Genomic DNA, 26,690 nt, shown 5'->3' on the forward strand with positions numbered 1-26,690 from the left:
TAAATTTATTTTTTTAAAAAGTGAAGGGGGCATACAGACTATCTCCAGGATCTTTTGTAACTCTAAACTGATTCTGTGTTATTTATCTCCTTTCAAGTGAAAGTAAGTCATTTTCCAGCTATCCAAATATATATCAAAGCAGAATTTTCAGATCCACTCCTCCTACCGCAGACGAGATGTTGAGTAGCCCAAGCAACAAACCTATTTTTTGCTTTGAACATACCCTATACCCTGGGCAAAAGCTGCATTCTCCAAAAACACATTAAAAACATTCCCTCCATATCCTCTTTGTTCTCGTAAACAAATAAATTCATCCAGTTGGGAAAAGCTGTTTCTGGCAGCCCATGCTTACAGAATCTCAGTTTTTCCCTAGCAACTGGGCTAATTATAACTCCAGCTACCTGGTAACAGCACTAGAGTTTCCTAACATTGACTGGCAGTTTTAAAGCCATCTCAGCTCTGCTGGCACGTGCCTTCCTGAGAAGGCATCAGAGGAGCTGTGAGACTGGGAGAAGGGAAGCGACTACCTTAGTTAAGGTGAGAGTATCCAAAGGGGCTGCTCAGAATCACGGAACTTCAGAGCTGGGAGAGATGTTAGTGTCAATTCCAGTTCAGCCCACACGTTTTATACCTAAAGAACCAGAGACCCAGAAGAAGCGACTTGTCTTAGCCAGGATCCTGGCAGTCTTCTTGATTCCTTTCCGTCAACCCTCCCATCCCATCAATCACGAAGTCCTATAGATAGTTGACTTCCCAAATATTTCGCACATCAGCTCCCTCTCCTCCACTCCTATTGCCATGGGCCTCATTTAGGCCCTCATCATCTCTTGGTTGGCCTATCTGTTCTCCTGACTTCCTGTCTTATCTTCCTTGAATCCATCTTCCCCACCCATCAGAAGGATCTGGCATGTTCCCTGCTGCTTAAAGCCCACCAGTGGCTTCCTATCCTCCTTAGGATAAAGTCTACACTCTTTAAAATGGCACAAAGGATTACGCCCTGCAGACCCTTCAGCCTCATTCTATGCCTAGAACTTAAATTTAGCAACACAAAACCACTTACAATTCTCCACACATACAATGTGGTTTCTTGTCTCTTAGCTTTTGCTTCTTTCTTTTAACCCTCCCCTCCCCCCGCCCCCGCACCATTGACTAACCAATGCTTACTCTCCTTTGAAGACAAAGCTCAGGGGTCATCTCTTCAAAGACTCCTTAGTAGATTTTCCTTCCATCTCCTCTATTCAGTTGGGTTAGAGATGCCTCATTTGAGTTCCCTTATACTTCATACGATCTCTACTACTGACTCCTACCATACTCTATATCACTTGTGTCTCATGCATCTTTGAAGCCTCAACTTCCCAGCATAGTACTTGGAATATAGTAGGAGCCCAATTAATGTTTATTAATGCATGAATGGCAAAATCCAAAGTTCTCCATGATTTGTCCCCTGCTTACCTTTCCAACCACCACCACAAGTCCTCAATATCATGTGTTCCAGTCATACTGAAAGATTTGAAGTGTGTCAAGCACGCAATGCTTTTTCCTGTTTCTATGCGCTTGTAAATACTATTCCTTCTGCCTGAAATGCTTTACCCCGATCCTTGTTCTATTATTATTTTTTAAGATTCAGTTCAAACTTCATGTGCTTGACAAGGCCTTTTCTGGTGCATTTTACTGTTCTCCTTAGTACTATAGAGCAATCTGTACATACCTCTATAGTAGCCCTTATTATACCATTTTTATTTATTTGTTGATAACTTTCTCCACCAGCATCTAGCACAGTAGCTGGCATACAGCAGTCAATAGATGCTTGAATTAACGAATGCATGTGTAGAGACATGAGTAAATGAATGGCCAAGGTGATAATGTAAATAAGGTAAACACTTGAGACAGGGACTTACGATGCCTAGTCTTTCAACTATATTACGCTCCCTCTATCAGTGTGTAAACCTGGATGTACATAATAGGAAGAAGTGGCTTTCTGATAAGTCCCTGCAGAAGTACAAATTATGTAGACATAGTTAAGGAGATAGTTGAAAGTGGTTTAAAATTAAATCAGGATTTAGTTTTAGATTTGTTTCCTAGTGATTAAAAGAAAAGGTCTTAAGTATTCAAAGGAAAAAAATGTCCTCTTCCAAACAGGTAAGTATTATGACATCTAATTAAGAGCTCTTAAAAATGAGAAGAGTTGTGTTAGGTAAAAACAAAACAAAGCCAAAAGTTGTATTTGTTAAGGATTTCACAAAATTTTAAAGTAACTATGACAGTTATGGGAAAGTTGCTTTAAAAAATTTTAGTGGTAAAATATACATAATATAAAGTTTACCATTTTAACCATTTTTAACTATACAGGTCAGTGGCATTAAGTACATTAACATTGTGTAACCATCCACCTGCAGAACTTTTTCCCCAATTGAGTCTATATCCATTAAACAATAACTCCCCATTCCCTACCTCCCCACAGCCCCTGGCAACCACCATTCTACTCTCTGTCTTTATGAATTTGATTGCTCTAGGTACTTCCTGTAAGTGGAATCATATAATATTTGTCCTTTTGTGACTGGTTTATTTCACTTAGTATAACATCCTTAAAGTTCATCCAATCTGTAACATGTGTCAGAATTTCCTTCCTTTTTAAGGCTTAATAATATTCCATTGTATGTATATACCACATTTTGTTTATCCATTTATCTGTCAGTGGACACTTATTTTGCTTCTACCTTTTGGCTAAGTGAATAATACTGCTATGAATGTGGGTGTACAAATATCTGTTCGAGTTCCTGCTTTCACTTATTTTGGGTATATACCTAGAATTTGAATTGCTGGATCATATAATAATTCTATGTTCAATTTTTTGAAGAATTGTCATACTGTTTTCCACAGTGGCAACACCATTTTACATTCTCAACCAGCTATACACAGGGTTCCCACTTTCTCCACATCCTGGCCAACGTATGTTATTTTCTGTTTTTGTTTTGGTTTTATCATAGCCATCCAAATGGGTGTGAAGTTTAAAAAAATTTTTTTAACCAAAAACACAACTATTGGTTACAACTATTTAATGAATGAAGTCTCCCTACTTTCTTCCTACTTCTACTCCCCCAAAGAAGAGGAAATGCACAAGCAAGCCTTCAAGAACTCAGAAAGCAGAGAATGAGGTGTCAGCACACACAGTATGTACAGACATGGACACACGAGACTCTGTGAGTTCCACAGAAATGTTTAAAAATAGTTTGGCCAAATTCACCCTTATTTCTTTCTCTTTATTTACATTTCCCCCTTCCTTACTGTACACATTTCTTAAAGTTCACATAAGTAAAACATAGGGGAAAAAAACTTAGCAGCTGACTAAACAAGGTATCCAACTATAAAAAGAAAACAGTCAACTCTGTTAAATATAAGAAAACCACTTATTCTGCAGCAGCAGCTGCAAGTTACTTTAGACAGTAATCTGAGAAGGTGCACGCTCTCTAGTATGTGTCTCCAGGTATGCAGGATGGTCATAATCCTTTACATTTATTTAACATCTAACACATTAAACATGTTTACATATAGGGAGGAGGGCAGGGCGGGAATTCATGCCTCCATTTCGGGAAACTAAGGTTCAAAGAAGTTAAGGACCAGGCCAAGGATATGTAGTAGGGAAAGGTAAATTCAGAATTCAAGTTTTCTGGGAATTCCCTGGCAGTCCAGTGGTTAAGACTTGACGCTTTCACCGCGGTGGCCCAGGATCAATCCCTGGTCGGAGAACTAAGATCCCGCAAGCCATGCGGCGCAGCCAAAATAAAAAAAAAAAAAAGGAACACAGAATTCAAGTTTTCTGACTGAGTTCAAAACTTGTGTCCCTACATTTTGATATCCCTCAAAGATACTTGTTTTTCTGTAATTGCCTCCATTGGTTCAAGTCAAGGTTCCTAAATTATATGGCCTGATGGAGTTCCTTGGGGCTTCACTGAACTTTTGGGTACTTAGCACTGTAAGTCTGCACGTATACTCTTACTCATCGTATTTCCCAAAGCCTAAAGAAATCAGGTTAGGACTAAAGAGAATCAGTCATTGAGACAAAAAGAAATTCAATGAAGAGAGCAGATCTTGAAAGTTCTCATACAAGGAAAAAAAATTGTAACCATGTGTGGTGATGGATGTGAACTAGACTTAACTGGGGTGATCATCTCGTGACATATACATATAGAGTCATTATGTTGTTCACCTGAAATTAACATAATACGTTAATTATATCTCCATTAAAAAGAAAGCTAGGTCTTAAAAATTAAATAATTTAGAACCAGGCCAAGCTACAAAGTATTAAACCAAGGTGATAAAAAATTTTGAATCATAAACAAGCATAGTCATAATAATTTTTGTGAAAGCAAAGGACTTTGTATTATTACTAAATAAAATATTTTATTAAAAAATTTAACAAATCTAGCCTTTCTTGTTTATTTTTTTTTGAAGAAACATTTGTATGGGAGGGTGATAGTAACTGTGCTGTAATAGGGACACTTCGATTATATATGTTATTTATACATGGGCAAACTAAAATGGAGAATTGAGACAAATAGGACAAATTGTCCCAAATCTACTACTGAAGAAGAAGAAACTGATTTGGAATTCAAAAGTGGCCCAAATTGGATGTGTCCAGTAACTGGACTTATCTGGATAATTCTGCCATCTCCCAGTTTGTCACAACAGGGGCAAATATTGTTTGAGGGCTTACTACCATGTGAGAGGCATTGTGCTGGTTTCAATGGATTGGCTCACTTGATCTTGCTCCAGACGCTGTAAGATAGAAATTATTACAAGACCTACTTCAGCTCAGGGAAATTATAGTATTTGCCCAAGTTAACCCAGGTAGCAAGTAGTAGAACCAAGATTCCATCTCAAGCCTGTCTTATTCCTAACTCTTAACTACTATGCCCAGTGATAGCAGAACAGTAGAAATGATAAAAATTTGGTAGGCAAGTAAAGTCAGTGGGCTGTTTATCATGATTTTAAAAACCTAGCTGTGAAAAAAACCAAAAACCAAACAAACCTAGCTGCAGAAATAAGCTACGTATAAACTTCAAAGTTTGCTCAGGAAAAATATCTAGTCTCAAAGATGAGAAACCACAGCTCAAAGAAGTCAGGCAGTTTAAAGACCACAAAACAATGGAACACAACTCTTTCAACTCCTGTCTAAAGGCCAAATCGACTTTAACCGTCCAACACCAATTGTGTCATATTTAAACATTGACTCTATCTGGTCCAGGAGGACAACATTGAGCTTCTCCTGTCGCTTTTGTTATTGGATCTGACCCTGTCAGATTTTAAATTCCATTCTTAGAATGGAACCTTAAATCTTTTTCAAAGCAACCTTATATAATAATAAATTCACACAAGCTTAGCAAGTAAGTAGTCATCGTGTGGCAAAACACAGTGGATGGTGGTTTTGTATGCTGTTTGGGGATTGGGTGTTTATCACACAGCAGTGGATTTCACAAATTCCAGGGTTGGGCCTATTTCTAGTGGGGGCACGCTCAGCTATCATGAGAAGATGCAGGATTAGATAATCAACAACAACGAGGAAGTCAGCCAAGTTGCCGCCCAGAAATTATTTACCAGAGCAGCTGCTGTTCAGAAATGCTAACAAGCCAGTCTTCCTGGGAGTGGGCCATGCTCAGCTGTAAACCACTCACAGTGTTTTCTCACTTTACTTTGCTCCAGAATCAGGAGCTCTGTGTACTGCAACGGTTTCTCCCTTCCTTGCTTTATATATTGTCTTCCCCCAAAACTGAACCTACAATTAATATTTGCTATCAAGAGGGGGCAGTGGTACCTAATCATGTAGGTATATACCCTAGTTGTTCTGTGCTGAGGGTAAGCAGCCTCCTCCTGTGTGTTTAAATATTTACAGAAGCTGAAGCTTAAAGGGTAGTTTAACTTAAACATTCAACCAAAAATAGCCAGTCTCGCAGAACCAACTCTTATGTATAATTTAATATTATTTTATTTCTGAATTCTCTGAGTATCTTGAAAGAGAGAAACCCTTAACTCCTTTTTTATTTACTTGCTCTGAAGTTGATACTTTTAGGCTTTTATGTAACTCTCTAACTCTTACAACTTCTCTTACAATTAAACAGCCTTGTAGCTTCCTTTACAATGAAGAATTATGTATATCTACTTTAGTCTGTCTCTCAATCAACTACATAAAGGAGGACTTGCCACTTGGAAAGAAAAAGACAGAACCCACTCTCCAGTCCTTTTCTCCTGCAGTTTCTCATATTTCCCTTCCCTGTAGTCACTATGGTGAAATGCTTGACTGCCTCTCACTAAGACAGTAACTTTTTACTCTTCAGTACAAATATCTCAACAAAAGTCTGCAGTAGTAAAAATATGTGAAATGATAAAATAGTTACTATTCATAATAGAATTTTATTACATATGTTTCACAAATACTGGTTTTCTTTAAGAGAATCCATGCATACAGCACCCAAATTATTGCAGATTCTCACTTAGTTGGGCATGATTTAATGCTTTTACTATATTTAAAGAGTCCTTCCAACACTAAAAAAAAAAATCAAGCTAAGTTTAGTCACAGAACAGGGCTCTAAATTCTTATCTGAACTACCTGACTTACCATGTGATGCACTGCACATCACTCTCCCTGTCTCTGCCAACATGGCTGCTAATTAATTGACCTAACCTTGTGGAGTCACAAAGGGACTAACATGGATGAACGTAAAACCCATTCATGGGAACGTCTGAGGGTGAGATTAAAGGAACCAAATTGCTTTATCATTTTTAAATATCATAATAACTATTACTACTAGTAGGCATACAACTACTACCCTCTCATACCTGTAGGATGCTATGAAGTTTACAAAGTGCTTTGATTATGTCTTCTTATTTAATCTTTATGGCTGCTATTTATTCATACTCTCAACAAATAATTTTCAGGGCCTATGGTGCTGTGCATAATTCTTTTTTTTTTTTTTTTTGCGGTACGCGGGCCTCTCACTCTTGTGGCCTCTCCCGTTGCGGAGCACAGGCTCCGGACGCGCAGCCTCAGCGGCCATGGCTCATAGGCCCAGCTGCTCCGCGGCATGTGGGATCTTCCCGGACCGGGGCACGAACCCGTGTCCCCTGCATCGGCAGGCGGACGCTCAACTACTGTGCCACCAGGGAAGCCCCTGTGCGTTATTCTTAATGCCAGTTCTACAGGGACTGGAACAGGCTCAGAGATGCTAAGTAACTCGCCCAGGTCTCTGATTGTCCAAGGCTCCTGATCTGTGGTTTTCTAATCCCTTGTCCTTCCATCAAAATGCAACTGCCCCGATTTCTATCAATTCCTCATCACTACACAGTGTGATAAACTAACTTCAACTACGATGTTCATGATTGATAACGGCTTTATGTATTCTGCTTCCCAAATAAGGGCATTTTAACCTAGGCTGTTGGTGCTTCCCAAATAATCGCAGCCAAACAGGATGAGTAATGTGACAGGCGAATGGAACAAAGGTATGGTGAGAAGGGAAAGGAGGGGACACAATAGTTTGAGATTCCCCATATTATAGGATGCCTGTAGCTGCCTGACTACTCTGCTCTTAGACCAGGAAGAGACAGGGCCGTTTCTACTTTCTGAGTGGGACTAGTGTCAATACAGGAGTCTAACAAAGGGTTGTCACCTCTGCATGTGACAATGTCCTGTGGCCCACTTACCCCCACCATACCTCGGTGCAGCTCCTATAATCCTCTCAGTCACACTTCTCCAGGACAGCGACGGTGCCCTCTCACACCCACCCAGAGTGTCCCCTTAGCCAGTGCAGAGCAGAGGGTGAGACCAACTGACTCAAGCGGTCATTTGATTCAAGCTAAAAAAATCCTTTCCCTCAAATTATCTACGAAATTGCCCCTTTCTTCTGTCTTGCTTTGGAGACAGTTAATGGGAAAATGTCCCTCCCTCTGCACAGTGAACAAATTCATTCACTATTCCTACTCCGAGGCAAATACTGCACTCACGCTCCCCTTCTCCCTCTCTCTGAGTTACCAACCCTCACTTGGCAATATCCCCCTTGACCCCTGGCAGCTCCATTGAGGCACATTCACTATATAGTCACATAAAAGACAAAAGATGAGTCTGGATCAATTTCAGGAAAATTCAGATTAAAACATGGAAATCCAGAAAAGTCAGAAAATAGGGCTAACTCCCTCAGATTTAGCTGTTCATCTTAGTTGAATTTACCAAACAGTGGTTTGGGTCTGAAACACCAGTTATTCCTCTGATCTAAAGTATTATCTAGCAGCCTGTAATGCTTCCCAAACTCCTTCTCGACAGGACAGGGCACACATAGATAATGATAATATTGGTAGAGTCCTCTGGTGCAAACAGCTGGAGATTTAGAAACTGATAAAGTCAGAGGCCACCAGCTCCAGGTCGCTCAGGCCGCTTCAGGTCCTGCTAGCCCAGACACTAAGAAAGCTAAGGAAATCAACATTGTGGCAACCAGTTACGAAGCTTAATCCTTGTAAACCGTAGCCTAATGTCCTCTTACCAAGGTGCTGTCTCATCTCACCCTCAACTCAGCCAATCCCCTCTGTCTTCCTTCCCAGCCCCACTCCCCCATCAATCAAGACAGCCCTCCCTTTCAGGGAAGCCGCCATTCCCTCTCCCACCCCACCCAAGGCCAACGGCTGTTCATTCCATCAATACCCTTTCTTCATTCTAAGGTGAACTATTCCTAAAGATGAAAATGCCTAAGACTCCGTCCTAAAAGCTCATCTGCATAATCATCTTCAAAAACAAACACGAATTTCTCAAGGAACAGAAACGTCCTCAGCCCCTGCCCCGTTCCCCATGGCATCATTCCCTGCCCCCATGTGCCAGAGCTAGAAGGGTCCCTTCTCTAAGCAGAGCGTGTGACTTGAAAACTACCAGCTTCAGTCACCTCCGGGGCTTGTTTAAAAATGCAGATTTCTAAGCTCCCCCTCCCTTCCTAAATCAGAATCCCTGGGGGTAAGGCAGTAATCGACACTTTAAACCAGCCCCCAAGGTGATCGTTCTACACAGTTCCAAACCACAGGTCGAGAGCCTCTGATTTAATCCAGCTCGCTCTCTTTACAGAGTAGGAAAGTAGGAAACAGGCACCGATGAGGTGAAATGGGCTTGTCCAAGGTCACACTGGCGTTAAGGTGAACAGGCCAGGCCAGGCCGGGAGACCGCCTACCCCACTGATTCGCACAGCACCAGCTAGGAAGAGCTCGGAATCTGGATGTCCACCACCAGCCCCTGCCCCCCACGAGCCGCAGGCCCCCGCACTCACCCTCTTGTAGATGTCCTCCCTGCTGGCCTCATACTTCTGCTGCATGCGCTCCTCCAGGAAGTAGATGCGCAGCTTGAGGCTGAAGTTCTCCTTCTTCAGGTCATTGAGGTGCTGGGACAGAGTGCGATATCCATTAGACATGGTGGGCAACCCATGGGGAGGAGCACATGCCCAATCGCCCCCTCAGCCCAGGAACGTGGTGCAGCTGCACCGCGGCATGAAGCGAGCCGGCGGCGACGCTGCGAGGCTACGGCGACATGCCCCTGATGGCTGGCGCTCTCTCCCGCACTTGGGCCTGGGCTCGCTGCTCTGGGTGCCGGAGCGCAGCGCGCTTTCCTTTTTTACCTCGGGAGATATTTGCGGAATCCCTGACAGAGGAACATGCTGCGTGAACTCAGACACAAGTGGTGTAACCCGACTCCAAGCTAGGACTCGGCTCTCACCCTCCCTCAGCCTCTCAGGCCCAACTGTAGGCAGTTAACAGTTTCTCAGAAAAGAGAGGGGGCTGACCCTCAGAAGCTTCCAGGAAATGGGGAATGGGAGTAATTCAAGGTGATGGTTGGGTTGCAAGGACACAGAATGGCCCACAAAATGGTGACCACGTATCAAATATCCCCCTTCTGTCAGGTGCAAATCTTAAAGAACGACTCATCAGAGGGGTTTCTAATTTCCTTGAATGATCCAGAAGCTCACCTCTCAACAGTTCCTTCCCAGTTTTATTCCCTGGACCTTTCCAGCCCTGAGGCAGTTAAAGAAATAGCCTTTATTACCGTGCCCCTCCCCCCATACACACCTGAGCCACCTCCCAAGAAAGGGCCAATCTTCTAGTTCAGTGGAATCTTTGCAAAAATCTGTTTACCAGTTACACAAGCTCCAAGAGGCAGGGTCAAAGTTTCCTCCCTCTAAGGGATGAGGGCGAAAAGAGGGTGGGAGGCGATGGAGGGAGGTGTCAGGCTGGAGCCCAGAGACTTTACCCAGTCACTAGTTCTTAACTCCGGCACCTGCCAAGTGGAGCTAGGCACTCATTACCAGATCCTGCTCCTAAAGCAATCTAAGATCCTTGAATGACAGCTGCAACGCTGGCAGGAAGTATTATTTATACCACACCACACGGGACATTGAAGGTGACTGGGAGACAACGCCACAGCACAGATACCACACACAGGTTCTTGGTTGCAGTAATACTAGCTTGAAAACAAATTAACATTAACATCCAAAGTAAAGGAAACAAAAACTTTATACTTAATTCACGTAGAAGCTTCCTCCCCAACCTACCTGCTCTTCATTCTTCTAATTCTTTCTTCACTCTTCATAATAATTCCAATCAACCTCCCTTTTTTGTACACTGCAGGTAGTATGTTGGGCATGAGGAATACAAAGATGAAGACAGTCCCAGCCCTCCAAGAGATAGGTGGCCGTAGAGATGTAGGTGCGTACGTTTTACACTATAATCCTCCAGGCCTGTGTTATTCAAACATTTTACATTTCACACTGCAATCCAGTGCATGCACACACACACACAACTGAAGTAAAAGTTCCCCAAAGTAATGTTAACCATCACTATGTAGGATGCACTCTGATATTTCCTATTCCGTTTCTCTGTTGGAGAGTGACCCACTGAATTGATTCCATGACCCACTAATACGTTTTGTCCTAAAGTTTGAAAAATACTGAATCTGTGGGAACCCAGAAGAAAGAGTGATTCATTCTCATTAGGATGGTGAGAGAAAGAAAGCTTTGACCAGGAGTTGCACTTGCACTTTGCTTTGAAAGACAGAAAAAATTTGAGTGAATAAAGTGGCCTCAGGAGGGCATAATGAGAACTGAGCATTCTCTCAAATAGAGCTGGATTATAAGTAGGCAGCACATTTCTTACCTAGACCACTGGTAACTTAAGACAATATAGTCTTCATTTTTTTAAAAAAAGCACACATTTAAAATGCATTTAGCTAATTTCATTAAATCTGTGCTCTTAGAATAAATGAATTTCACCTAGGCTTAATTAGAGACAGTGAGGAAGAGAAAAGTCTGAGGTAAGACTCAAGACGATCCTTCTCTGGTCCCAGCTTTGTTACTAAATAGACGTATGACCTTGGGAGTACACGTCTCCAGGGGCCTAACTGTCCTCATTTATAAAATGAAGTGGTTGGAAATGGTGATTTTAAGGCCCTTTCCTGGTCTAAGCTCCTAGAGGAATAACCTGATTATTATTACCTCCATTTTGCACAGGGGGAACCAGGTGCCAGATTCTAGATTAGTGTTTAATCATGCTTTTGATGTCTACTTGGATTCTTTCATCATGTAAGATAATTTAATAGAAGCTTTATGGAAAGTAAAATTGCCTATGAATGCAGGTGCTCTTATCCAACCTATATATTTCTTTCTTCACATTAAGCCTATTTTCTCTTATGCCCTGTGATCCCTTGTTCTTTTCCTATCTCTCTAGCCTCTTCTCTGTGTTGTTTTTTTTTTTCTTTTTTCCTGGCTCTTTAAAGCTACTACTTAAATGATGATTAGCCATTAGCCTTCTGATTTTTTTCTCTTCACACTTTCTCCCTTAGAGATTTTATCCACTTTTAGGGCTTTGACTTTTGCCTCCCAAACAGTCCCCAAACCTCCAACTGAGTTGTCTCACCCAAGATCTAGCCCTACATATCCAGCTGTTGGCTAAATAGTTCAACTTGCATGTGCCATTCTCACGACAAACCTCATGGCAAAAACTTTTGCAACAGTGTCTATCATGTCTGCCAGAATTCATCCAGCTAGTTCTTCTCCTTATTAAAGCTAAGAAAACCCATTATTTTAAAAGCATTATTTTCAAAACTCAAATCTTATCCTGTCATCTCCCTTACTTAAAAATCCTTCACAGGCATCTCATCACTCTTAGTATAAAAGAAAAAAAAAAAATCACACCCTTTCAAGACACCCTGCCTCTTTTTTCAAGCCACTTTCTCAAGTTTGAATTCCACCCAAACAAAGCTTTCCCTGCTACGCCAGACTGGAAAAACGTTTTCCTCTTGAGCTCCTAAGGCAACTACTAACGTTTGGCAAGTGCTCGTATGCTGCCTCATGGTAATGCTTTTCTGTTGTCCTGCAGGGTTATTTACACATTTTAGAGCTTTTCACTTTTTCATGTGTCTACCTCTCCGACTAGTCTGTAAGCTGCCCAAGGGTCAATGACTTATATGTCTCTCTATATTCCTTCAGTTCCAACAATTGCCAAGAAGACCTTCCCAGTTAATTCTTCCCACTGTGCAGTATACAATCACCTCAGTCAGACTAGAGTGCTTTGAGGGCTGGCAAGGCATATTTCGTGTCTTTGTATCCTCGTTGCAGAATATTTAGGACGCACTCCCTAAATATGTGTTAAATTAATGAATAGATAATGATTGCATATATATTTCATTTTTTGCTGATTTGATCTGTTAAATATGGGCTAGGTTGCTTATGTTAGGTTGGCCAAAAAGTTCGTTCGGCTAGGATCTTACGAAAAAACCCAAACAAACTTTTTGGCCAACCCAATATTATTCTCATAACTTTCCAATGATATAGAAAAGTTTGTTTTAATGGTTCCAAAGAAACTACATCTGCTAGAATGGTGACTAGAAAAATAATGTTTTGTTCACTTAAATTTCTAAGTTTATATGCCCATCTTGACTTTGCTCCTGAACTCCAATCTACACCTAACTTCCTAGTAGAAATCTCTACTTGAATATAGACAGCTCATAGTCGTGATATATAAAACTGAATTCCTAATTTTTCCCAGGACATATGTTCCTTCCTCTGTGGACCCCATTTCAGTTTGTAACCACCAATATTTGCAGTTGTTTGGGCCAAAACTTTTTAATTATTCTTGACCCTTCTTTCTCATGCACATCATCTCATCTGTCTGTAAATCTGTCTCTCAAGATTTCTATTTTCAACACATATAGAGAAGCTATCTACCACCACTGCCACTCGTACCTTTGCCACTCTGGCCCAAGATACTGTGATCTCTCCTCTGAGTTATTTGAATAGCCCCTTAACTGGTCTCCCCACTCCCACCCTTGCTCCCCTATAGTCGATTCTTAGCATGGCAGCCATATCACTATGAGGGTTACAAAATGTCAGATTGCTCCTTTGCTGGAAACCCCCAATGGCTTCCCATCTAATTGAGAGTGAAAGGCTAAGTCAGTCGTTTTGTTAGCCCATAAGTCCCAAGGCCCTGCATAATCTGGAGCCTCTCCCCTACCCTCTCTTCTACTTTTTTCCTACTACTCTTCCCCTATGTACTCTGCCCTGGCCACACTGTTTCTCTTTGCTGTTTCTCAAAAACACCAAGCACCCTCCCTCCTCAAGGCCTTTCAGCTTATTGATCCTTCTGAATACTATGCTCTTTCTTTAGTTATCTGCATTCTCTTCCTCACCCTCTTCAAGTCTTTGATCAAATGTCACTTCCTCTATGAGGTGACCACCCTATTTAAAACTGTTACTCACCCTATGCCTCACCCCAGCCCTCCATGTCTCCCTTCATTGTTTTTTTTAATCCCATAGCACTATCACCTTCTAAAATATTATATTTACTTATTTATTTTGTTTCTTGTCTGTCTCTCCGTACTAGCATGTGAACTCCATGAGAAAGCCAGGATATGGGCCTGTTTTGTTCACTGCTATATCACCTATACCCAGAATGGTGCCTGGCACATAGTAGGTGCTCAAGAAATATTTAATAAAAGAATGGATGAATAACTAACCTGCTGACTTTGACTTCATTGGATTTAATCCTAATAGAATTCAATCTGTATACAAGATTATGCAGATCTTGTAGGAGGAAGAGCATATCTAAAGGTAATTTTATAAGTAAAATTAATTCTTCTAATAGACTAATTTTAATGCACAATGCAGAATCTGAACTACGTACAAGAGTTCTGAGTAAATGGGGAATAATATATGATAAATAACAATCAAAGGGCAGTATGAACTGTACAAATAATAAAAACTATAGAAATTAGGAAAGAGAGGCTACCAGAGAAGGTTCCAGAGAGAAGTGACATTTTTGCTCTCCTTATAGGATGAATCAAGTTTGCATAGGCTGGAGGGAGAATACAAGGCAATCTAGGCAGGTAGAACATAAGCAAAGGTGCAGAGGACCAAGTGGACTGAAACAAAGGGCACATGCTGTCCTGTAGTGGGTGAACAGAGAGGACAGGAAGTGAAGAACCATTTTAGAAAGATCTTGAAAGTCGGGATGAGGAGCCTGAGTTTGTTCCTTTAGCAGATCCTGGTTCTCAGTTTGAACAAAGGGTGAGGAACTACTTACTTTATTTGCTTATGTTTTGTTTTATTCGTTTGTGTTTTGTAGCTTTATCAAACAAAACCACACACACCTGGGCTGCTCACTAGACCTCCTAAATCAGGGCCTCTCAGAGCTTTGGATAAGCTCTGCACTGCTTAGGAAACAAACACTGCAGGTTCTTGAGCAAGGGGCAGTGCTTCTATCTTTGTTCTTCCTTTTTAATGTAGTATATAGAAAATCTTTACTCTTCTCTGAAAATATTTTTTCCAAACATTAACAGTTCTCCCCTGCTCCTTGCTTAATTTCTTCTTCCCACCGCTTCTTAATGTATTAGTCCAGACTGGAAACAAGACTTTAATAAGAACTCAATCAATGCCAACAATAGTAGGAGATTACAACCCAGCTGTTTTATGTCATGCCCCATTAACATAACCGACTGTCAAGTCAGCCTTTAAAAACAACTCAGCCTCAATTTGCTTAATCATATTCAGACCCCCCAGATAGTTCTTACAATGGAAATGCTTGAAAACATATTAATCTCTTACCAATCCCTCTCCTAAAAATACAGTTCCACTCCACTAAAAATGATTAATCATCTTAATTGACACATTCTTTTCAAATATAATCAAACTTTTGCAACTCAACTTCACCAATTTGATATCTGTGATAATTCATAATTTTACATTTCATGAAAATAAAAATATTCATAAATAACTTAATATGGTAAGCAGAGGAACAGGAGAATAGTGTTTTAAGCAACCCTTGACATTTTACTACCCACTTACAAATTGGCAATAAATATTATCACTATTATACATATTTATCTAGGTGGGATAGCACAGAATTGTGGAAAGGGCAATAGCTTTTGAACCAAGGAGATCTGGGTTCAAATCTCAGCTCTGCTATTTTCTAATTGTGTGACTTTCGGAAAAATACTTAATAGTAACTAACTGTAGGAAAGGAGTCAGGAGGTCGGATTGGGGTAGGCTATTAAGAGTGTTGCAATTGCATCTGTAATGTGAACTTTTATTTTTCAATATGAGGCAAATAGAGCAAAAATAATATGTGTTAAAATTTAGATATTGGGGGGACTTCCCTGGCCGTCCAGTGGTTAAGACTTCACCTTCCAATGCAGGGGGTGTGAGTTCAATTCCTGGTCAGAGAGCTAAGATCCCACATGCCTTGTGGCCAAAAACCCCAAAAAAACATAAAACAGAAGCAATATTGTAATAAATTCAATAAGGACTTTAAAAAAATGGTTCAAATCAAAAAATCTTAAAAAAAAATTTAGATATTGGATACATGGACAAGTGTTTTATTGTTCTTTGTATGTTCTTGTCTGTGAAATAGTTTATTATTTTAAAAAAACTATTTTAAATGGAATGAAACTAGGAATTACAGGAAGGCAGCTTTCAATTAAATATAAGAATAAATTCTCTAGTAGAGCTGGATGTAATGAACTTATTGCCACACTCCATCCATACATTCATACATCAAATATTTACTTAGCACTTACATTATGAGAGATAGTAAATTTCCTGCCACAAAAAGGAATCAACTGAAATTAAAGGACCACTTGTCAGGGATATTGTTAAGAATCTTCACACATCCACTAGGTTAGTTCTGGAGAACTTTTAAGGTCTTTAGCCATCCTGAGATTCTATGTTTGAAACATATTTTCTCATAGAAACAATAGTACCGAAGGCAGCACCAATGAGAGAGCTGTCACTTTTTGAAAGATCTCAGAGCACCCCACCAGCTCTCTTATGGTAGAGCCCTAAAAGGTAGTGAGAGTCTACCTGTTCAGACTGAGTGCTCTGGTTGCCTTGCACAGGAAGAGGAAGAGGAGATAAGTGAGCATAAAGGACATGTTATTCCAAGACAAAAGCAGAAACAACGACTAGGGACCTAAGGATGACTCTCAACAGACTTTGCTAACTGTTACATTTTCAAAACAGACCTGTGGGAAAGTCACACCAATGGCTGGAGAGCGCTTCCTGCTCTTTAGCACCCAGGAACCCTACTTGTTTTGGATTAGACGGCAGGGATAGACACAAAGGGATGGGGTAAGGAGAAGGAGGAGGATGGTTTGTTTCACATATAAATATTTTATTTGTAATACATGTATGTGTCTGGGAGTCCTTATGTTTTTATGATAAAATCTAAGTTGGAGAAATACAAGAGTTTAATTACTGGCTGTTTTGAATGACTTTGACTTGTATTACAAAATTAATTAGATATAATTACACTATCTTCACAATAACAATCACTTGTATAGGATTTGACAATATACAAAGCACTTCCATATATGTATTATTTCATTTTATCTTCATTACAACACTGTGAAGTAAGTGGATTGGATATTATTATCCCCATTTTATACTCCAGGAAAGTAAGACATCAGGAAGTTAGCCGATTTGCTTAGCTAGAAAGTGGAGGAGCACAGACTACAGCTTCCAGCAGTCTGACCCATATTTCATACTCATCAGGGCCTTATTCATGACACTAGATGACCCCTGTGAACCTAGGGTTCCCCTGTGACTAATAAGGTACTTCCAATTCTACCTTAGGTCCCTGCATATTTTCAAAAAGTATCCTTCATTATAAATAAAATTGCTTGTGACCTCAGAGGATCTGACCACCTGAACCTATATAAAACATAGTTTTCTCCATTTTCAAGGTGACTAAACCAAAGCTAGTCTTCAAAAGATTAAACATAGGGTTACTATATGACCTAGCAATTCCACTCCTAGGTATACACCCAAGAGGAGAGATACATATGTCCACACAAAACAGAAGCATCATTCGCATAGTCAAAAAGCAGAAACATCCCAAACATCCAAAAACAGAAGATTGAATACACAAAGTTTAGCATATCCATATAATGGAATACTACTCTGTCATAAAAAGGAATGAAGTACTGACACATGCTATAACACAAATGAACCTTGAAAACATTATATAATGTGAAATAAGCCAGGCACAAAAAGTCACATATTACATGATTCTATTTATATGAAATTTTCAGACTAGACAAATTCATAGGGAAATTAGATGAGTGGTTTCCAGGGCCTGGGGGAAGAGGGAACAGGAAATGACTACTAATGGGTATGATGGGTTTTTGGGGGGTGATGAAAATGTCCTGGAACTAGATAGTGGTAATTGTTGCACAACTCATTAAATATACAAAAAACATGGAATTGTACACTTTAAAAGGGTGAATTTTATGGTATGTAAATTACATTTCAAAAAAGCTGTTATTTAAAAAAGAAGAAAGAAACTAAAGCTGTGAGAAGTAACATATCCAGTCCTTTGCCTTTTACAAAGGATTTTTCTATGATAAAGATTCAAGTTCAATTCAGTTCAATTCAGTTAAAAGCAAATGGTTTAGAACTGACCATTTCTAAATGTATATTAATCCTACTTAGATTATGGGGCCCTAACATAAAGGCTAGATAAAGTACACTTTAAGTGGCCCTCAATATTAAATACTCATGGATTACTATGTTCTATCAAAAGTTAAAGTTTTGTTACAATCCTTAAATAAAACAGAAAGAAAACATGATCCACCCTATATTTTGACAGGAAAAACATACTCATTTGGCTGCCCTGAAGAATATGCATAACTTCTGCGAACATTCTAATAAGGAAAATGTCAATCGAAGTCAATCAACTTGGTCTTCCACTCACCAACCCTTTCACTTCCACACAGGGTTTCTGTCCAGTGTTCCAGAAGCCAGCTGTTGATGCCTGCCTCAGAAAGCAGACTGAGAACTCTACAAACATCTGGCTTTTTCTCTTTGGGGTTGCACAATAAACAAATCTTTCTTCTGAAACTCTGTTTCTGAAATTTCAACATAATCCCTGAAGTTTCAGTCTTTTAAATGCTAAAATATTAACAATACCATTCAACTTTTTCCCCTTAAACTCAGAAGCATACTGATATCCATCCTCTACACAGCCTTTTCTTGAAATACGTGGCCTGATGGCAAGACAGCTAACAACAGAGCTATTATATCAGGTCAATAAATAAACCCTGTCTTAGGCAGCATCATTGTGTAGATAAATGGCAGGGGTTCCAGTGATGTTCCTGCTGTCTTCCCCCACCATAGATACACACCCACGCTACCCACAATGATCCTGGAATAGCAGGGTGTTGTCATCATCATATTGGAGCGCTATGAACTATATCAAAACAAAACAAAACAAATAACAACTTCCCTGGTCACCAAAAATAAATGGCCCAGCCAGAAATAGCACTGTCAGAGACAGTTAAATGAGTTCCATGGCAAAACGACAGTTGAGCTGCACTGATGCTGGGAGCTCCCGAGGATTCCTAGGCTCCAAACTAGATTCTCCTACGGTTTGGCCCGACCAACAAGAGCAGGACTTGGTGTTGTTTGTTCACAACTGGTGCGACTCAGGAAGATTATTTGCTGAGCTTTTAGTATTCAGATGGAACGTGTCAATTTATGGCCTCACCTATTTTTCTAGATTTTCATTAATTCTTTCTCCACCCTTCTCTAGGAAAGAAGGTGATTTCAAAGGCACAATGAGGACTTTGTCCAGGCATAAGAGCCGAGTTCGCAGTGATACCATGAATAACCATGGCAGTAACAATAAGGCTTTGACCGAGAGTAGCAGGTGGTAGGGGGAGATAAAACCAGCTTGAACCCCATTCTATACTCTAGTGCTCCAGCCATGACAAAAAGCTTCCTGTTGCTGAACTTGCTCTGCTGCCTCCAGGACTTTTCACGGGTAGCAGTGTCAGCCTGGAAAGTCATTCCTCTTCAATTTCCATTCAGCTCTGACTTCACTATCTCCAACTAGCCTGTACGGATTTGAATTAGATATTACCTACTAAAGGAAGCCCATCTGACCCTAAAGTCTGGGTAAGGGTCCCTCCTGAGTGCCTCCACAGCATTGTAATGATTACATTCTGTTGTAATTGGCTAATCTGTAAACTCCCTGAGGGCAGGAACCATGTTTGCCTATCCATTATTGTATGTGCAGTGCTTAAGACATTATGTTGTATACAGTAAGCACTTTAGAAATATTTGTTGAATGATTAGATAAATAAAAGGAATGCACATTATTAAAAATTCAGATAATACAAAAAGTTATAAAGAAGGTAAAAATCATGGCTAATCCTATCACCCAGACCTAATCGCTTTAAATATTTTGGTGTATATCCTTCCAGACATTTCTAGTTTTTCTCCCTCAAAAATGAGATCTTATAAATACTGTGACATCACTTATATGTGGAATCTAAAAAATACAACAAACTAGTGAATATAACATAAAAGAAGCAGACTCACAGACACAGAGAACAAACTAGTGGTTACCAGTGGGGAGGGAGGGGCAGTATAGGGGTGGGGGAGTGAAGGTACAAACTGTTGGGTGTAAGATAGGCTCAAGGATGTGCTGTATAACAAATAGCCAATATTTTTAATAATGGAAATGGAAAGTAACCTTTAAAAATCATGTAAAAATAAAATTTTTTTAAAGAGATCTTATTTTATGTAATATTCAAATTGTTGTTGTTGTTCTGTTGTTTAATCTTAAATTTGTTATTATTATTACACACATCCTTCCAAGTCAGTACATTGCTCTGTGATGCTCTGTTGTATGTGTACCATGGCTGAAATAATCAATCCTTGCCTTGATGAATAATAGATTGTTTCTAATATTTTATTAGTATAAAAACACTGAAACATTCATCCTTCAACACACACCTTTTCATACTTGATCACTGTGCATGTAAAAGCTAGAACAGGCCTGGCACATAGATTGTACCCATATACTGTGTAGATGAACAAACAAATGAATAAGGGAGCAGCTGTACATAGAGAGGCATAATGAAACTGTGGCTAAGCGTTCAGGTTCTGGAATCGGTACATTTCTGTTAAAATCCCAGCTCTAGCACTTTCTAGCAATCACTAGTCTTTTCCTAGCTTCAGTGTCCCTCCCTGTACAAATGAAAATAATGGTTGTACCAACCTCAAAAGACTGTTTTCAGAACTGAATAAGATAATGCAAGTCAGGTGCATTCACAGAGGTCTGCACACTGTAGTACTCAATAAATATTAATTGATAACATTATTTTTGTTATTTTAAAATTTTATCATTGGAATGGAAATTCCTCAAGTCCATAGGAAGAAAGACAGAGCTTCTCTTCATACAGTGAAGAGGAGAAGGCAACAAGTTCTAATGAGGACACAGAGAGGAGATAACAAAATATAAGAAGGATTATTCTCATTCAATGCCATTTTCTCTGTGGAAGTGATTGCTCTTTTCCGTGTTGGTAACCATACCTTCCAGAACTTTCAGGGTTGTTCAATTTTTGTAATTTCATTCTTTTTGATAAAGTCACTTTGTTAATTGTGTAACCAAATGTGAACCAATATTTATAACTTTGTAAAGTTTACCGATATGTATGAATACAAATTAGAAAAAATGTTTTGTCCTAACATCTAGGTTTTTTTTTTTTTTCGAGGTATGTGGGCCTCTCACTGTTGTAGCCTCTCCCGCTCCGGACACGCAGGCTCAGCGGCCATGGCTCACGGGCACAGACGCTCTGTGGCATGTGGGTTGTGGGATCTTCCCGGACCGGGGCACGAACCCGTGTCCCCCGCATCGGCAGGTGGACTCTCAACCACTGCGCCACCAGGGAAGCCCCTAACGACTGGTTTTTAAAGATATACATTTGATTGGCAATTACTCTAATCTTGTGATCTCTTCCACTGGTGCCTTAGATGTTATTTAAATTAAATTTCGTGTAATTTAAATTTCTTATGTCCTAATCAGAGTGTGTGCTCTGCGAGAATGGTAACTCATATACATCTCTGCATCCTCTACAGCACTCAGAATCATTGCTTTTATTCATAGTTCTTAAGAAAAAGGTGATTGATCTGATGCCTATTTTTGGCAGTGTTGCTTAGGAATGAAAACGTTGCCGAAGTTCTGTGGAATGACTGTGTGGAATCCCTCTGAAAAGTCATGTTTAACAAGAAAGAAAAAATCCTGTGCTTATGATTGCAGAAAGTTTCAGATTTATCCCCGCTTCCCTTCTCATCTAATAACTTTTTGAAAGTCTCAAGACACTAGTGAAACCAAAACCAGTATGCTTGGGGCACTGTGGTTTGAGGAACATAAATGCCATTTTCAAAAAAAAAGAAAGAAAGAAAATGTACTTCACCAGTAGCTTTCATTTGCCAAGGCTGTAATTAAAGAGAAACTCAAGAAGCACTTGAAATGGCTGGACCTAAAGGCAGAAGTCACATGACCCAGACTCACCTAAACTAGAACAGGAAACCCAGGCCGTGATAACTCAGATCTCCATAAGGGTAGAAAAGTCCCTTTTAGGACTCACTTCCCGCACCCACCCCCCACCCAGGCTTCAAGACCCAAGTGGAAAAATTTGCCAGGATGGGTGGGGCCTCAACAGGCTGACTCACTGTGGTTGGATTCAGACTGCCCAGAAAAGCTAGCTTCAGACTGTAATTAAGCAAACACTGCAGCTGGTCTTGTTGGCATTTTCATGTTAAAGACAGCATTATTAGAAAATGTGTAAACAGGGGAGGGCAGTGGAGGCCTCCTCTAGACCGTAAAGCCACAGACCCCTACCCTTTCCATGGCTTTTCTATATATAGCATCTGCCATTTTGATTCTCTGCATAGAACCAAATTGCACACATTGCACTAATGTAACCTCTCCTCTGAATGGTCCTCTCATTTCCCCAAGAAACTTGACTCTTGGAATTATCTTGGCTCTGCCACTTTATACCTGTAATAGCTTTCATCAAGTTCTTTGAGTCTTGGTCTCTTCACTCATATAATGGATGTAATATAATATCTAATATCTATCTCATAAGTTAGGAAAATGAACTGAAAAAGAGCTGAAATAAAATGTGTTAAATGTCGAAAAAGTGCCTAGTGTTTAATAAACAATACATATTATTATTAGCTATTATTATGATCTTCTTAATAACTCCTGTCCAATATTTCAAAAGGTCTCTGCTTCTTTCTCTTACTTTACATTTATAATTTTATGATCCCAGTTTAGGTAGACAGTTATCTCCCTTTAACCTCACCATTAAAAATAAATGTGCTGGGCTTCCCTGGTGGCGCAGTGGTTGGGAGTCTCCCTGCCGATGCAGGGGACACGGGTTGGTGCCCCGGTGCGGGAAGATCCCACATGCCGTGGAGCGGCTAGGCCCGTGAGCCATGGCCGCTGAGCCTGTGCATCCGGGGCCTGTGCTCTGCAACAGGAGAGGCCGCAGCGGTGAGAGGCCTGCGTACCACAAAAAATAAAAATAAAAAAAAATAAATGTACTTTTCCCACCTGTCTCTGTAGTACAATGGATAGCACATTGGACTTCTAAAAATAAATGTATTTTTCCTGACTTCTCAGTTTCCTATCCTAACCAATTAATTAATATACCAATACCCTCTTTAGAATCATTTTACTTACTGTGAATATACTCAGTGAATACTGAAGTAGAGGCCGGGGGAATACAAATCCAATACAACACCTAATCTTCAACGCTTTTCAACAAATTTAGCTTAACTGATGAACATCTACTGAGCACTTACTATGTACCAGCATTATGCTAGGTTCTAGAGACTAGAAAAAGGTGAACAAGAGGCTTTCTGCCTCTGAATTGCCTAGAGTCTGGGTATACATTTTGAGACTGGAGAATGAGGGGGGGCATCCTAAAAAGAAAAACAAATAAAAAACTGGACCTGAACTGAAACTTGAAAGATGAGTAGGCTTTAACCAGGTAAAGAAGAGGAGAGAAAAATTATTCTAGGCAGCAGGAACAGCCAGAAAAAAGGCTTGCAAATATGAAACAACTTTGACTTGCAAGCAGTTCAGAATTAATGGAATAGAAAGCATGTGATGGAGAATACTGGGAGATAAAAGTGGATTTACAGTTTACCTAGGGAAGATAGAACTGCACTCTGTGCCCATCTAAATAGGAGGAGCTCATGATTACAGGCCTATATGAGTCAGCACTCTTATTACCACCAACATAGAAAGTACTATTTTAGGTCACAAAAATGACGAGTATTCTCAGCACATTATGAGATGCTTGGTAAGTTCCTTTGTTACTCTGTGCCTTTATTTCCTGATTTGTAAACTGGTGTAATAATCATGCTTTCTTCACAGGGTTTCCATTAGCATTAAATGAAATGATACTGCACATACTTAGCACGCTACTTGACACACAAAGTGATCAACACACGCTAGCTAGTGCTATCTATGTGCTGCTCTAGTCTCGCTCACCCCAGAGATGCTGGAGGTGGGGTGGGTGCTGTGATCAGTGAGAAAACATATAGGAAAGAATTTTTCTCAACATATGACTATGGCCATTTGACATATGACTATGTAAAATGACCCAACAACCTGTCAGGATTTGTAGTCATGGTACCTAAACTCCATCATCTTGAAAAAGTCACAATCTCTATAAGTTCCGGTTCCCTCACTTGAAAATAGGAACAGTGACGCTTGTTTCATGCAGGTTTATAAAGACAAAATAAGGCAATTTATGAGAAGCACTTAACCCACTTCTCAAGTCTATAGTTCTGGAAAGGATAGAGATCATTCCATCAATGTATCTTTGGGGGGCGGGGGAAGTGCCTTTAAAACAAAGCTGACAAGGTTTAAAAATTAATTAAATCATTCACTCATTCAAAAAGTACAAATGAAGCATACATACTAAGCAAAACTCTTTTATCATGGGAAACAATACCTATTAATTTACTTCTACCAGTGTAAAGTTGAGTAGGCTTATCTGTGCCACTATTTCTGACCCCTTCCCCCTGCCTATCCTTCTCTAACCCCACTCACACTGTTGGTCGGGGATACAGAATGCAAGAAAAGAAAAGAAAGAAAACTATATCTTCAAAGCTCTGTTCCCTTTGCCCCTTCCTCCTGCACCAATATAGTGAAGAAAGATGCTGTCACTTTCACTTGATAATTGACCAATGATGTATTATCCATAATGTGCCAGTATTTACATTTTTAGTCTATTATCACTTACTCATAAATCAAAGGATCTTTTCCCTAGAATTTCCTCCATCAACAGATATTTCAGAAATAATCATATTAACTGATCAATTAATTTTTACTGATTAAGTATATTTAATATTACTTCTTTCCTTGTTCTTTTTTTTTGGAAGTCTTTGGGTTTTTTTTACATCTTTATTGGAGTATAATTGCTTTACAATGGTGTGTTAGTTTCTGCTATATAACAAAGTGAACCAGTTTTACATATACATATGTTACCATATGTCCTCGCTCTTGCGTCTCCCTCCCTCCCACCCTCCCTATCCCACCCATCCAGGTGGTCACAAAGCACCGAACTGATCTCCCTGTGCTATGCGGCTGCTTCCCACTAGCTATCTATTTTACGTTTGGTACTGTATATATGTCCATGCCACTCTCTCACTTGTCACAGCTTAACCTTCCCCCTCCCCATATCCTCAAGTCCATTCTCTAGTAGGTCTGTGTCATTATTCCCGTCTTACCCCTAGGTTCTTCATGACATTTATTTTTTCTCAGATTCCATATATATGTGTTAGCATATGGTATTTGTCTTTCTCTTTCTGACTTACTTCACTCTGTATGACAGACTCTAGGTCCATCCACCTCACTACAAATAACTCAATTTCGTTTCTTTTTATGGCTGAGTAATATTCCATTGTATATATGTGCCACATCTTCTTTATCTATTCATCTGATGATGGACACTTAGGTTGTTTCCATCTCCTGGCTATTGTAATTAGAGCTGCAATGAATGTTTTGGTACATGACTCTTTTTGAATTACGGTTTTCTCAGGGTATATGCCCAGTAGTGGGATTGCTGGGTCATATGGTAGTTCTATTTGTAGTTTTTTAAGGAACCTCCATACTGTTCTCCATAGTGGCTGTACCACATTCCCACCAGCAGTGCAAGAGTGTTCCCTTTTCTCCACACCCTCTCCAGCATTTATTGTTTCTAGATTTTTTGATGATGGCCATTCTGATGGGTGTGAGATGATATCTCATTGTAGTTTTGATTTGCATTTCTCTAATGATTAATGATGTTGAGCATTCTTTCATGTGTTTGTTGGCAGTCTGTATATCTTCTTTGGAGAAATGTCTATTTAGGTCTTCTGCCCATTTTTGGATTGGGTTGTTTGTTTTTTTGATATTGAGCTGCATGAGCTGCTTGTAAATTTTGGAGCTTAATCCTTTGTCAGTTGCTTCATTTGCAAATATTTTCTCCCATTCTGAGGGTTGTCTTTTGGTCTTATTTATGGTTTCCTTTGCTGTGCATAAGCTTTGAAGTTTCATTAGGTCCCATTTGTTTATTTTTGTTTTTATTTCCATTTCTCTAGGAGGTGGATCAAAAAGGATCTTGCTGTGATTTATGTCACAGAGTGTTCTGCCTATGTTTTCCTCTAAGAGTTTGATAGTTTCTGGCCTTACATTTAGGTTTTTAATCCATTTTCTGCTTATTTTTGTGTATGGTGTTAGGGAGTGTGCTAATCTCATACTTTTACATGTACCTGTCCAGTTTTCCCAGCACCACTTATTGAAGAGGCTGTCCTTTCTCCACTGTATATTCGTGCCTCCTTTATCAAAGATAAGGTGACCATATGTGCATGGGTTTATCTCTGGGCTTTCTATCCTGTTCCATTGATCTGTATTTCTGTTTTTGTGCCAGTACCATACTGTCTTGATTACTGTAGCTTTGTAATATAGTCTGAAGTCAGGGAGCCTGATTCCTCCAGCTCCGTTTTTCGTTCTCAAGATCGTTTTGTCTATTCGAGGTCTTTTGTGTTTCCATACAAGTTGTGAAATTTTTTGTTCTAGTTCTGTGAAAAATGCCAGTGGTAGTTTGATAGGGATTGCATTGAATCTGTACATTGCTTTGGGTAGTAGAGTCATTTTCACAATGTTGATTCTTCCAATCCAAGAACATGGTATATCTCTCCATCTATTTGTATCATCTTTAATTTCTTTCATCTGTGTCTTATAATTTTCTGCATACAGGTCTTTTGTCTCCTTAGGTAGGTTTATTCCTAGATAGTTTATCCTTTATGTTGCAATGGTAAATGGGAGTGTTTTCT

General features: G+C 39.8%; 1 protein-coding gene across 1 annotated transcript in view; it reads right to left on the bottom strand.

Moving 5' to 3' along the window:
- The window catches only part of LOC309819547 (myomegalin), a 149,148-nt gene extending 139,521 nt beyond the window's left edge, over positions 1-9,627 (bottom strand). The window contains 1 exon segment of the mRNA XM_082649800.1: positions 9,297-9,627. Within this exon segment, the coding sequence (XP_082505926.1) occupies positions 9,297-9,437 (141 nt within the window). The 5' untranslated portion in view covers positions 9,438-9,627.
- Positions 9,628-26,690: the final 17,063 nt, after the last annotated feature.

Source organism: Grampus griseus (genome assembly GCF_964374135.1).
Source record: "Grampus griseus genome assembly, chromosome: 1".
In the NCBI taxonomy this organism is placed as follows: domain Eukaryota; kingdom Metazoa; phylum Chordata; class Mammalia; order Artiodactyla; family Delphinidae; genus Grampus; species Grampus griseus.